Here is an 11301-nt window from a genome sequence, read left to right as displayed (position 1 = left end):
ACTTAATGGGTTCTGGAGGAACATGCATCCATACATACTAAAAAATAGCAGTCAGAGAGGTAGGAACCAAAGCAGCTCTAAACAGTACAAGAGATGCCCACCAGGTTTCTCATCTCATCTCATTAGCCGTACCACTTATCCTCATTAGGGTCGCGGGGGGGGGCTGGAGCCCATCCCAGCCATCATCGGGCAGTGGGCAGGGGACACCCTGAACTGGTTTCCAGCCAATCGCAGGGCACACGGGGACAGACAACTCATTCGCTCATTCACACCTAGGGACAATTTGAACCGGCCAATTCACCTGAAATGCATGTTTTTGGAATGTGGGAGGAAACCGGAGTGCCCAGAGGAAACCCACGCCAGCACGGGGAGAACATACAAACTCCGCACAGAAAGTCTGGAGCTGGATTTGAACCCAAGACAGGTTCCCATGACATGAACTGTGCCGCACAAGCGCTAACCACTGCGCCGCCGTGCTGCACCAGGTTTCTGAATTTGTTTAATAAAATGTTTTGATAAACTTTATCAACCAGAATCATCGGTCTCATGAGGCAAGATAAATATATGCCTCACTCTGCATCCGCAGATGCTCAGCACAATAAAATTTTACATAATACTTGTAATAATAAAAATAACAATATAATAAATAAATCAGCCGTAGAGTAAAATACTAGTCTCAAATCAACTATGTCTACCGAGGCCATGCGCCTTGAGACATACCCATGAGGAAACATTCACAGATAAAAAAGTACATGGCCTAAAATCGAACCTTGGGGAATCCCATATATTACCGTATATTCCGCACTATAAGGCGCACCTAAAACCATTTATTTTTTTCAAAAGCTGACCATGCACCTTATAATACAGCCAGCTTATTTATGGATCAATATTAAGTCGCAAAGTCTTCCAACTATTTTGCAGCCGCCAACTACATTTTCCCCCGAACGCCAAGTAGTCCAAGGTGTATGCTGGGATTTATTTACCGGGGTTTCATTGGCTAACCAATGTGTCAATCATCTGTTGAATCGATCACTATTGGCTAAAGTTATTCGGAGGTCAAGGGGCGGATATTTTTTATTATTTACAGGCTGGCAAAGGCTTAAGCTGCAAAACAAAGCCTGCAATTGGCCGAAAAAGATGAATGTGAATAGCACGTGTTTGACGGCATAGAGAAAGCATTTTTTACTATTCTGTATTTGTAAATATTTAATTCTTCTGGATTTACTACACTCACGGATATGAGAGGACCAAGGCTGCACATAATTATTGAACACAACGACTTCGGTGAGCTACTCCGGCTATATATTTTCCCTGTATCTTGTTTCAGACTGAACTCGATGTTTCTGTGATAAGCGGTGCAGAAAATGGATGGAATGGAGTGTCTATTTTTAAATTAAACTCAATTCCAAGTGTTTATTGTCATATGCACAGTAAAGTTGCGAGCGAAAAAGAAAATAGAAACTAAGGAATGGTTGGCATTTCTTGAATCCCAAGACTTTAACTTTCCGAATGATGGAACGATGCATTTGAGTGACATCGTACGCACACCGCATTCGCACGTGTTCTCGACACGTCTTTGCGTCTTTGCACGCTTTGGGAATGTTAAGGGGGTAATAAGTTTGACTGAACTATCTGACTGTTTTGTCGACGTTCCCATTTTAGCGCCTTATAATCCGGTGCGTCTTATGTATGTCAAATATAGGACCAAAAAACATTTTTTCGAGGTGCGCCCTATAACCCGGTGCGGCTTATAGTGCGGAAAATATGGTACATAGTGGGTTCTGGAAACATGCATTCGTGCTTACTAAAAAATGTTAGTCTGTAAGGTAGGAATAAAATCAATTCAGAACAGTACAAGAGTATCTTTAATAAAATGTTGTGGTCAACTGTATCAACAAGAATCATTGGTCTCATTGTTGCATTCTGCCATGAGGCAAGATATTTTTATAGGCCTCACTCTGCATCTGCAGATGCTCAGCAAAGTAATGTGTTACATAGTACCTGTAAAAATAATATTTATAATATAATGTAAGTATTCTGAAAAATAAAGTGTCCAAAAAGTTATGATAACCAAATGAACTTTGAAACTGAATACATTTTTTTGGTTTGAACATATTTATTGACACTAATAACAGAAAACAATCTTGACAATCTCAACAGCAACCAAGCACATTCACTTTAAAACCGAATAAAAATAATAATTTCGTTAATTTTTAATTTTCTGTTTATCACCGGTGAGGCTCAGGGTACTCTTGCCTCCGGCGAGAACAGGACTGCACGTCACTGATTGCTTGTTAATACGTCGTATTCATCGTCGATGTATTATTGTCACGATAGCGTTGGTGCTTTAAGGAGCACCTGTCATCCCAGCATCCTTTGCGTGTCCAATATGGAAGAATTGGAGGTGGAGGTTCGTGGCTCCAACGGGGCTTATTACAAGGTAAATGCTGGCTTATTATGATTCTACCCGCATATCACACAGTCGCCCCTCGCAAGATGTTAGCTGGAAGCCCGAGGTGGGATTTTTGCGACGAGTTCTAATGTGAATTGTTCGCTACTACCGGCATTAGCTCAGCTAGCTATTATTAGCAAGCTAAGCTAGCTCCGTCGCTGAATCTTCGCTACATTTTTGGTATCATTTGTAAAGGCCAAAGCGTACAAGAATCGGAATGTAGTCGCTGGTTGGGCCTTCATTTGTTCGATTTGACATTTTGTTCAAGTGTGCAGTTTAACCTTGGTTAAATTTGCTAAGTTGAATCGCTGACGTCAAAGAATGAAGTCACAGAGGAGTTTGAAAGCGCTGCGTAAATAACGATGGTATATGTGGCTACCGGAAGCTAATAATAATCAGCAAGCTTTATTGTTATTTGTTGCGTCTTAGTCGTTTCTGAACGTGAGCAATTGAGTCACTGTGGTTTCATTATATTTCCGAGTTACATTTGGTGATCGACGGCATTTAGCATTTCATCAACGTCAAAGCTGTTTTTCGTGTGTGAGCCAGTTGCTCCTTGTCAGTCATGAGCAGCTGACGGTCGAGTGAATGGCTACTGATACTGAAACCTGTTGTGCTATTTCTAGACGAGGTGCCTGAATAAAGTATATTCACTGATATCAGGGCAACCCGTCCTCGTTTTACTTGAACATAAAACGAAGGCGGTGTAACTTGAATGGTTTCAGTTTGACGATGTATACAAACACAAATTTGGACCGCATGCGATAACCCCCTTCCAATCAGCAAAAGAGTTTCTAGTCAGTTTTGGTTAAATTGACGAGCACCATTAAGACAACTAAAGTAGAATATGCAATGTCCATTCATTCGGGGCAAATCTAGAGCAGCAGAAATTGAATGTGTCATTTGTATGTCTGTCCCTAACCACCTGGAAACTCATACTGTTTAAAAGCATGCACTTCAAAAACTTGATTTGTAATTCGTAAATCATGTCCTGCGTGCGTCACTAAAGAGAAGGCTCACTTTTATCAGTGCTGTCGCTCCGTTATGGATATCTATACTAGAATGAATGTTAGATGTTGTTGTGTAGAATTGTGCTCTTCCGATGTGGCATGGGACACATGCTGTAGGATGTGTAAAATTTTTAATGGGAAGATTTTGAATTCACTTAACGTTTTCAATACAACTGGTTGCCACGTCACATTGGATTAAAAAAAAGACATGCACAGGCATACAATCCCAACAGAGCTCATTTTAGCAATCAAGATTTTTCCACACACTAAGTTTACATGTAGCGAACAGACTCGCCTAGATTAGAATTTTGATTGTTTACATGGCTGGCGACAAACGGATGATAACAATATATTGTACATAACGTTTGCGAGCAAACTAGTCAAGAGAACAAATAACAGTGACAACACAATGCAAATAAATGTCCTTTTCATTTTTAACTTCTGACAATGAATACAGGCTGATTTCATTCACGGAACCGTAACATGCTTGTTTGCTCCTCGCTGCAAACGTGTGCTCAATTACTGCGTCCTGTCTGTTTAGAAGGTGTGCTTGTACATGGCTTGTCATAAGCATGTACTTGCAATAATTATAATTGGATAAAACTAGCATTTCAACCTATAAACAGGAAGCTTTTTAGCATTTAAGTTGGAGTTTGTGTGTGAGATTCTGCTTCATTTAAAGTCCATTGTTCTTTAAGGCACCAAAATTTCCTGGATATGGTGAAACTGCATTCATGCACACACAAGTAGATAGATATTTGGATTAAGTATACAAGCATCAGTAATTGGAAAATGAAAGGACCAACCTAACCATTTTGATTGGACTACTCAGTCAGACGAAGTCCTCAATCGGATTTCTGTTTGTGTTTACACAGCATTTTTACAAACAGAACACTGGCAATAGTCCTATTTCAATCCGACTATTTCTTGTGTGTGTATACTGGACTGTCTCAGAAAATTAGAATATTGTGATAAAGTTCTTTATTTTCTGTAATGCAATTAAAAAAACAAAAATGTCATACATTCTGGATTCATTACACATCAACTGAAATATTTCAAGCCTTTTATTATTTGAATATTGCTGATTTTGGCTTACAGCTGAAAAAAACTCAAAAATCCTATCTCAAAATATTAGAATACTTCCTCAGACCAAGTAAAAAAATAATTTTATAACAGCAAAACTAAATCAAACATTTGAAAATGTCCATTGATGCACTCAGTACTTGGTTGGGAATCCTTTTGCACGGATTACTGCATCAATCCGGCGTGGCATGGAGGCAATCAGCCTGTGGCATTGCTGAGGTGTTATTGATGCCCAGGATGCTTCGATAGCGGCCTTCAGCTCATTTGCATTTGTAGGTGTGGTGTCTTTCATCTTCTTCTTAACTATACCCCACAAATTCTCGATGGGGTTCAGGTCAGGGGAATTAGCAGGCAAATCAAGGACAGTGATGCCATGGTCAGTGCACCAGTTACTGGTGGTTTTGGCACTGTGGGCAGGTGCCAGATCATGCTGGAAAATGAAAACCTCATCTCCATAGAGCTTTTCAGCAGATGGAAGCATGTAGTGCTCTAAAATCTCTTGGTACACAGTTGCATTTACTCTGGACTTGATGAAACACAGTGGACCAACACCAGCAGCTGACATGGCTCCCCAAACCATTGCTGACTGTGGGAACATCACACTGGATTTCAAGCAACTTGGATTTTGCTCCTCTCCAGCCTTTCTCCAGACTCTTGCGCCTTGACTTCCAAATGAAATGCAAAACTTGCTTTCGTCTAAAAAGAGGACTTTGGACCACTCTGCAACTGTCCAGTGCTTCTTCTCCATAGCCCAAGTCAGACGCTTCTTCCGTTGTCTTGAGTTCAGAAGTGGCTTGACCATGGGAATACAGCTATTGTAGCCCATTTCCCGGACACGTCTGTGAACTGTGGCTTTTGATACCTGGACTCCAGCTTCAGCCCACTGTCTTTGAAGCTCCCCCAAATTCTGGAAGCGGCTCTTCTTCACAATTTTGTTAAGGCTGCGGTCATCTCTCTTGGTTGTGCAGCGTTTCCGGCCACATTTTTCCCTTCCAACAGACTTTTTGTGGATATGCTTTGAAACTGCACTCTGTGAACAGCCTGCTCTTTGAGAAATTTCTTTTTGTGTCTTACCCTCCATCAGGAGGGTATCAATGATGGTCCTCTGGACAGCAGTCAGATCAGCAGTCTTCCCCATACTTGTGATTTAGTTTACTGAACCAAGCTGAGTGTTTTTAAGGCTCAGGAAACCTCGCAAGGTGTTTCGAGTTAATTAGATGATTCAGGTGATTAGTTGAATAGCCTACTTGTATACTTTTTCATGATATTCTAATACTTTGAGATAGGATTTTTGAGGGGCAGCACGGCGGCGCAGTGGTTAGCACTTGTGCGGCACAGTTCATGTCATGGGAACCTGTCGTGGGTTCAAATCCAGCTCCAGACTTCCTGTGCGGAGTTTGTATGTTCTCCCCGTGCTTGCGTGGGTTTCCTCCGGGCACTCCGGTTTCCTCCCACGTTCCAAAAACATGCATTTCAGGTGAATTGGCCGGTCCAAATTGTCCCTAGGTGTGAATGAGCGAATGAGTTGTCTGTCCCTGTGTGCCCTGCGATTGGCTGGCAACCAGTTCAGGGTGTCCCCTGCCCACTGCCTGGAGATGGCTGGGATGGGCTCCAGCCCCCCCGCGACCCTAATGAGGATAAGCGGTACGGCTGATGAGATGAGATGAGATGAGGATTTTTGAGTTTTCTTAAGCTGTAAGCCAAATTCAGCAATATTAAAATAATAAAAGGCTTGAAATAGTTCAGTTGATGTGTAATGAATCCAGACTGATATGATATGATATTTTTGTTTTTTTAATTGCATTACAGAAAATAAAGAACTTTATCACAATATTCTAATTTTCTGAGACAGTCCAGTATAGTCATTGACTAATGATGTGTTCTGTGTAACCGATTTATGTTTTATTTATTTTAAAAGGGATTTGTCAAAGATATCCACAATGATTCTCTCAGCATTGCCTTTGAAAACAAGTGAGTTTCTGAGGAACAGCTACAACACATGCAATTAAAAAATCTCTGCACCTCTCATCAACAACATTATTTTATTTTCAGTTGGCAACCAGAACGTCAGGTCCCATTCAGCGATGTTAGGATGCCACCTCCTGCTGATGCCAAAAAGGAGATAAAAGAGGGGGAAGAAGTGGAGGTTTGGATAACCGATTTGATTTTCTTTCTGTCTACTTTTATTTTCGTCTTATTTTCATGATCTTGTCAGATCCTTTCCAGGGCCAATGATCTGGAACCTTGCGGTTGGTGGCTGGCTAAAGTCTGCATGACAAAAGGAGATGTGAGATCTGCCGTACTATATGCCTTATTGAATTGAACCCACTCTGTCTCAAAGACAGAAATTCACACAATGATTTACATGTTAGAATATCCTGAAGTTGTTTTTGCTATTGACTTAGACATTTTTTTTTCATTTTCCAGTTCTTTGTGATTGAGTATGCAGCATGTGATTCCACCTACAACGAGATTGTGACATTTGAGCGCTTACGCCCAGTCAACACTAACAAGGCAATCACCAATAAATACTTTCACAAATGCAGTATCTCAGTTCCTCAAGATCTACAGGAAGCGTAAGGACCCTACAAGTGTATTGTTATTATTCATATTTCAAGTCTAAACTTAATTTTAACATTTTGATTTATCAGATACAAATATGATTCACTTATTTTTGGGAAAGTTATGTTTGTCTGCATATTTTAGAAACTTAAACATTCAATTAATTTTGGAACGAACCTATTGGCATCAGATTTTTAAAGTATGGAACTGCTGATGCATTTCAGGTGTCAGGCTGAAAATGCTCATAAAGAATTCAAGAAAGCTGTGGGAGCCTGTCAAGTCTCATACTCTCCTGAAACTAGCGAGCTGGTTGTTGTGGTAATAATCTTTATTCTCTTTGCCAGAATCGCAGAGCCCAAATTTCACCCTAAGTTGTCCCTTGTAGTTCGCTTTGTGGATGTTTTTTTCTCAATTACTCAGACAATGTATGGGTTGGTACTAAATTCTATATACATATATTTATTTATTCTGTGCGATTCTAGTCCACAAACGATTCAACAGTGAAGCGTGTGTCTTTGTTGAGTGACATGCACCTCCGAAGTCTCAGAACCAAACTGATGCTGATGTCTCGCAACCAAGAGGCCACAAAACACCTTGAGGTGAATACGAGTTCTATCGCAATTTTTTAGGAGAAGGCTGCAAGATGTTCTCATTTTTACAAATGTGTGTTGTTTTTATTTGTATAGAACTCCAGACACTTGGTGTCATCCTTCCAGGAAGAATTTGTGGTCCGGCCCGATTTGATGGGATTGGCCATTGGTAGTCACGGAAGTAACATTCAGCAAGCAAGAAAAGTTCCTGGTGTCACTGCCATTGATTTGGATGAGGAGACTGGGACTTTCAGAATTTATGGAGAGGTATTGTTGTCCTCGCAGAAATGTTACTTTGCAGTTGTATGTGCCAGAGCAACATATTTTTAGTTCTTAGTCTGTGCCCCAGTTAAAATCTCTGTGGAAGTCAAGCCTTTCAAAGTCTTGTCTGTTGTTGCCATCTGTCTACTAATATCGAGTTTAATTTTTCTCCTTGAACTACACTAATTGTAGATTTTCCGAAATGTTTAACTGCATGTTGACAATCAACACATTCAAGTGTGTAGAAAATTAAGCAGTCATTTTTTTTGTTTCTCAGAAACTAACATGATTTTCTCAGAGCAAATGGGAAAAGACGATGCCTTTTTTTCTACTAAACTCAGTACTTTTTAAATACTTGACTTTTGTGCATTGGTTTTGTGATGTCTGGCATTTTGTGTATGTTGATGTAACCTGAGCTTAGCGTTCTCGTATCTCATACTAATTTTAACTCTTGTCATGTTATAGACAGCGGAAGCAGTGAAAAAGGCAAGAAACTTCCTTGAGTTTTTAGAGGATTCTGTCCAGGTACCAAGAAATCTTGTTGGTATGTATTTTATGTATATTACTGTTTTTTGTTTTTTTTTGGTGACAGAGTAGGTTCACGGAATTATTTATTTAATTATAATAGTAGTACCTGCCTAGAAAAATACACCATATTTGACTTAAACCCCTGTGGCATGCATTTTCTTGAGTGACTCGATGCATGTTAGTGTGAATTATTTAGACATGAACTTAAAAGTGTGAATACTCGGCCATTTCTGAAGATCTTTTGGCTTCCTACCCCTCAAAATGTTCAGTGGCATCAGACCAATCTATACTTAGTTTTTCATTTATTCTCCTCTCCCGCCCCTTAGGACAGTGGGTGGGTGGCGAGTGGATCCCTTGACCACTAAGGTTGTAGGAATACCATTAACTGTGGTCTGTCTTGGGCAAGTACAGCCTCGTGGCGCCCATCCCTCTACAAGCCAACAAATCCTAAAAGTTACTATAAAGAAAACTAACTGAACTGCATATACACGAACATAAAATTTCTCAGCAAATATTTAATATGGTATAATTAGAGCTTTGAATTAGTGAAAAAGTGGTGACAAAATATTTTTCAATGCCTGCCAATTTTTGGAGACAGTAGCATTTTCCCTAAAAAACTCAAAAGAGCATGCCAGTACATTATTTGGATGTGAACTTGAAGTGTGATAAGTCCAGTCATTTATAAATATTTGTTATACTTCCAACAACTCAAAATGTTTGATGCCATCAGACCTATCTATGCATATGTAGATTTTAAGTTATTCACTTAAACTTGAAGACCGACATCGTTGCAGCTAACATTGGACGACACAGTTCCTTGTTCCATAGGCTCTTTGTAGACTCGTCTTTTGACTTGTACATTACAGCTAAAATGAGAAGCTCTAAGTATGCACGGAGTTGCTGTGTGGTGATTGTGGTCTAGTGCATAGTCATTTTAACTATGTGGTCAATAACGTTTGTCAGTGAAAAATAAATTGAATGCGTTGACGAGGCTACTGATGCCAGCAAAGTTGGTACGGAGTCCGGGAGTGTCTGAATCTAGCCACTTTGTGTGATGGAGACCAAATGATAATTTTCATTTTTGGTTCACTTGCGTCTTCTTACACATCATGTTGCAACAACTTTTTATTGTTTACATTTGTCGCGACAATTATTCAGATGTTTACCTAGGAGGCAGCGCAAGGTAAACATGCCCACAAGTGCTTTGGCAGTGCCAAGAAGCAATAATGCAAGTTCAAGACACTTAATATTGTCAAGGTAGAAAGCGTGACAATCCTGCAATGCAAAAGAATTGTTGCACACAAAATGCAACACTGTGTGCAGTATCAGCGTCATGGGTGCTGCAGTCAGTGGTTTGCAGTTGAAACTATTATCATTATTATATTTAGGCCTTAACGGCACTCAACAAAAATGTTTACTTTGCCTACAATCCACTCCACTGCACTAAAGAGAAAAATACCAAAATCCCGAGATGCATTTAAATACATCAGGTTCATGATAATTTAAAGATTAGGAATTATAATAGATGTGTATACGTCCAAATAATGTATATAGCATACCTTGTGTATAGTATCTGGTTGGGTCCAAAGTGCAATAACATGTGAATCACAGCACAATGCCATCTTGAACATCTACATGTTCTCACAATCCGTGGGAAGCTCCCAAGTGTTTACTTTTCAATTCTCTCTTTGATTGAAAATACAAACACTGAAATGTAAATATGTACCTGCCTTCCACAAATAACATTGCGATTGTACTTTCTTTTTTCCTTTCAAATCCATATCAAGATATTTGGGGGATGATTCTGTGACACTGCAATTGGTGTATGTTCTTTTTGTTTATAGGTAAAGTAATTGGTAAGAATGGAAAGGTAATTCAGGAGATTGTTGACAAGTCTGGAGTGGTGAGGGTCAGGATAGAAGGTGATAATGACAACAAGCAACCTCGACAAGAAGTAAGCTGCATTTATCACGATTTTTGTTTTTGCCCTCCTTCCAAAGCAATTGACAATTTATTGCCATCCAAGTCAGTATCAACTGCCAAATACTAACCTTCATTGTTTTTGTTTGGTTCTGTTGACACAGGGAATGGTCCCCTTCACTTTTGTTGGTACTAAGGAGAGTATTGGAAATGTCCAGGTCTTGCTGGAGTACCACATCTCTTACCTCAATGTAAGAGCGTGCTGTATTTTTCTTGAGTTTCCCATCAGCGCTAATCATGTAGTAATTCTTGTGAATTTCAAAAGCACGTATCCACAATGTGCATTTTTAAAAACCAATAGTATTTGCTTAATTCTATAAAAATGAACACTGATCAGACCAAGCTTTTTTGTCAAAATTAAATCCTATTTATACAACGACTGTGTATCCGATAAACGTAAAGTAGGTGGTAATTCTTGGACTGATAAGCTGTTATCTTTCAAAATCAAGATGGCTGTGTTAATATGCTACATTTCAAGAGGTGGTATTTTACAATTGTTGGTTTATTTTTATGAAGAAGGAATATGTAATTGGCAAAAAAGGATTTTCTGCTATTTTTTAGCTTATCCTTCTTGATTTTTTTTGTAACAATAAGTTGCCTTTAAAAAGCATTATGGATACTGGATTCTCGCCTTTTTAAGCCCTGGATACCAATGTAAATTCAAATTTTAAAGCAACTTATGAATATTTGCATTGGTTTTATGTGCTGTGTTTGTGAGTTATTCATTCTGGTTACCAGGTGCCTTTATTTTGTACGAGCTGAGAATAATATTAGAATCACCTTTTTTATTGTATTTCTGCAACGGGATTATGGTTGTACTCCAGTTGGTATAGTT

The 11301-nt window shown here is 39.4% G+C and overlaps 1 protein-coding gene across 5 annotated transcripts in view; it reads left to right on the top strand.

Moving 5' to 3' along the window:
- The first annotated feature begins 2325 nt into the window (after positions 1-2325).
- fxr1 (FMR1 autosomal homolog 1) overlaps positions 2326-11301 on the top strand; it is a 21963-nt gene continuing 12987 nt past the window's right edge. For 4 of the 5 annotated variants that reach the window (XM_088350497.1, XM_088350499.1, XM_088350496.1 and 1 more), the window contains exons 1-11: positions 2326-2440; positions 6464-6516; positions 6598-6691; positions 6761-6832; positions 6973-7121; positions 7332-7425; positions 7590-7706; positions 7794-7964; positions 8424-8502; positions 10331-10440; positions 10565-10657. In XM_088350497.1, the coding sequence (XP_088206623.1) occupies positions 2390-2440; positions 6464-6516; positions 6598-6691; positions 6761-6832; positions 6973-7121; positions 7332-7425; positions 7590-7706; positions 7794-7964; positions 8424-8502; positions 10331-10440; positions 10565-10657 (1083 nt within the window). In that variant the 5' untranslated portion in view covers positions 2326-2389. The remainder of the gene's footprint in view (positions 2441-6463; positions 6517-6597; positions 6692-6760; positions 6833-6972; positions 7122-7331; positions 7426-7589; positions 7707-7793; positions 7965-8423; positions 8503-10330; positions 10441-10564; positions 10658-11301) is intronic. The other variant, XM_088350498.1, reaches the window with a different exon arrangement.

The sequence above is a fragment of the Urocampus carinirostris genome, chromosome 12 (assembly GCF_059441175.1).
Source record: "Urocampus carinirostris isolate Australia breed hairy pipefish chromosome 12, RoL_Ucar_1.0, whole genome shotgun sequence".
Taxonomy (NCBI): Eukaryota; Metazoa; Chordata; class Actinopteri; order Syngnathiformes; family Syngnathidae; genus Urocampus; species Urocampus carinirostris.
The sequence above is the reverse complement of the archived record's forward strand: the minus strand, read 5'-3'. Positions and strand labels throughout refer to the sequence as shown.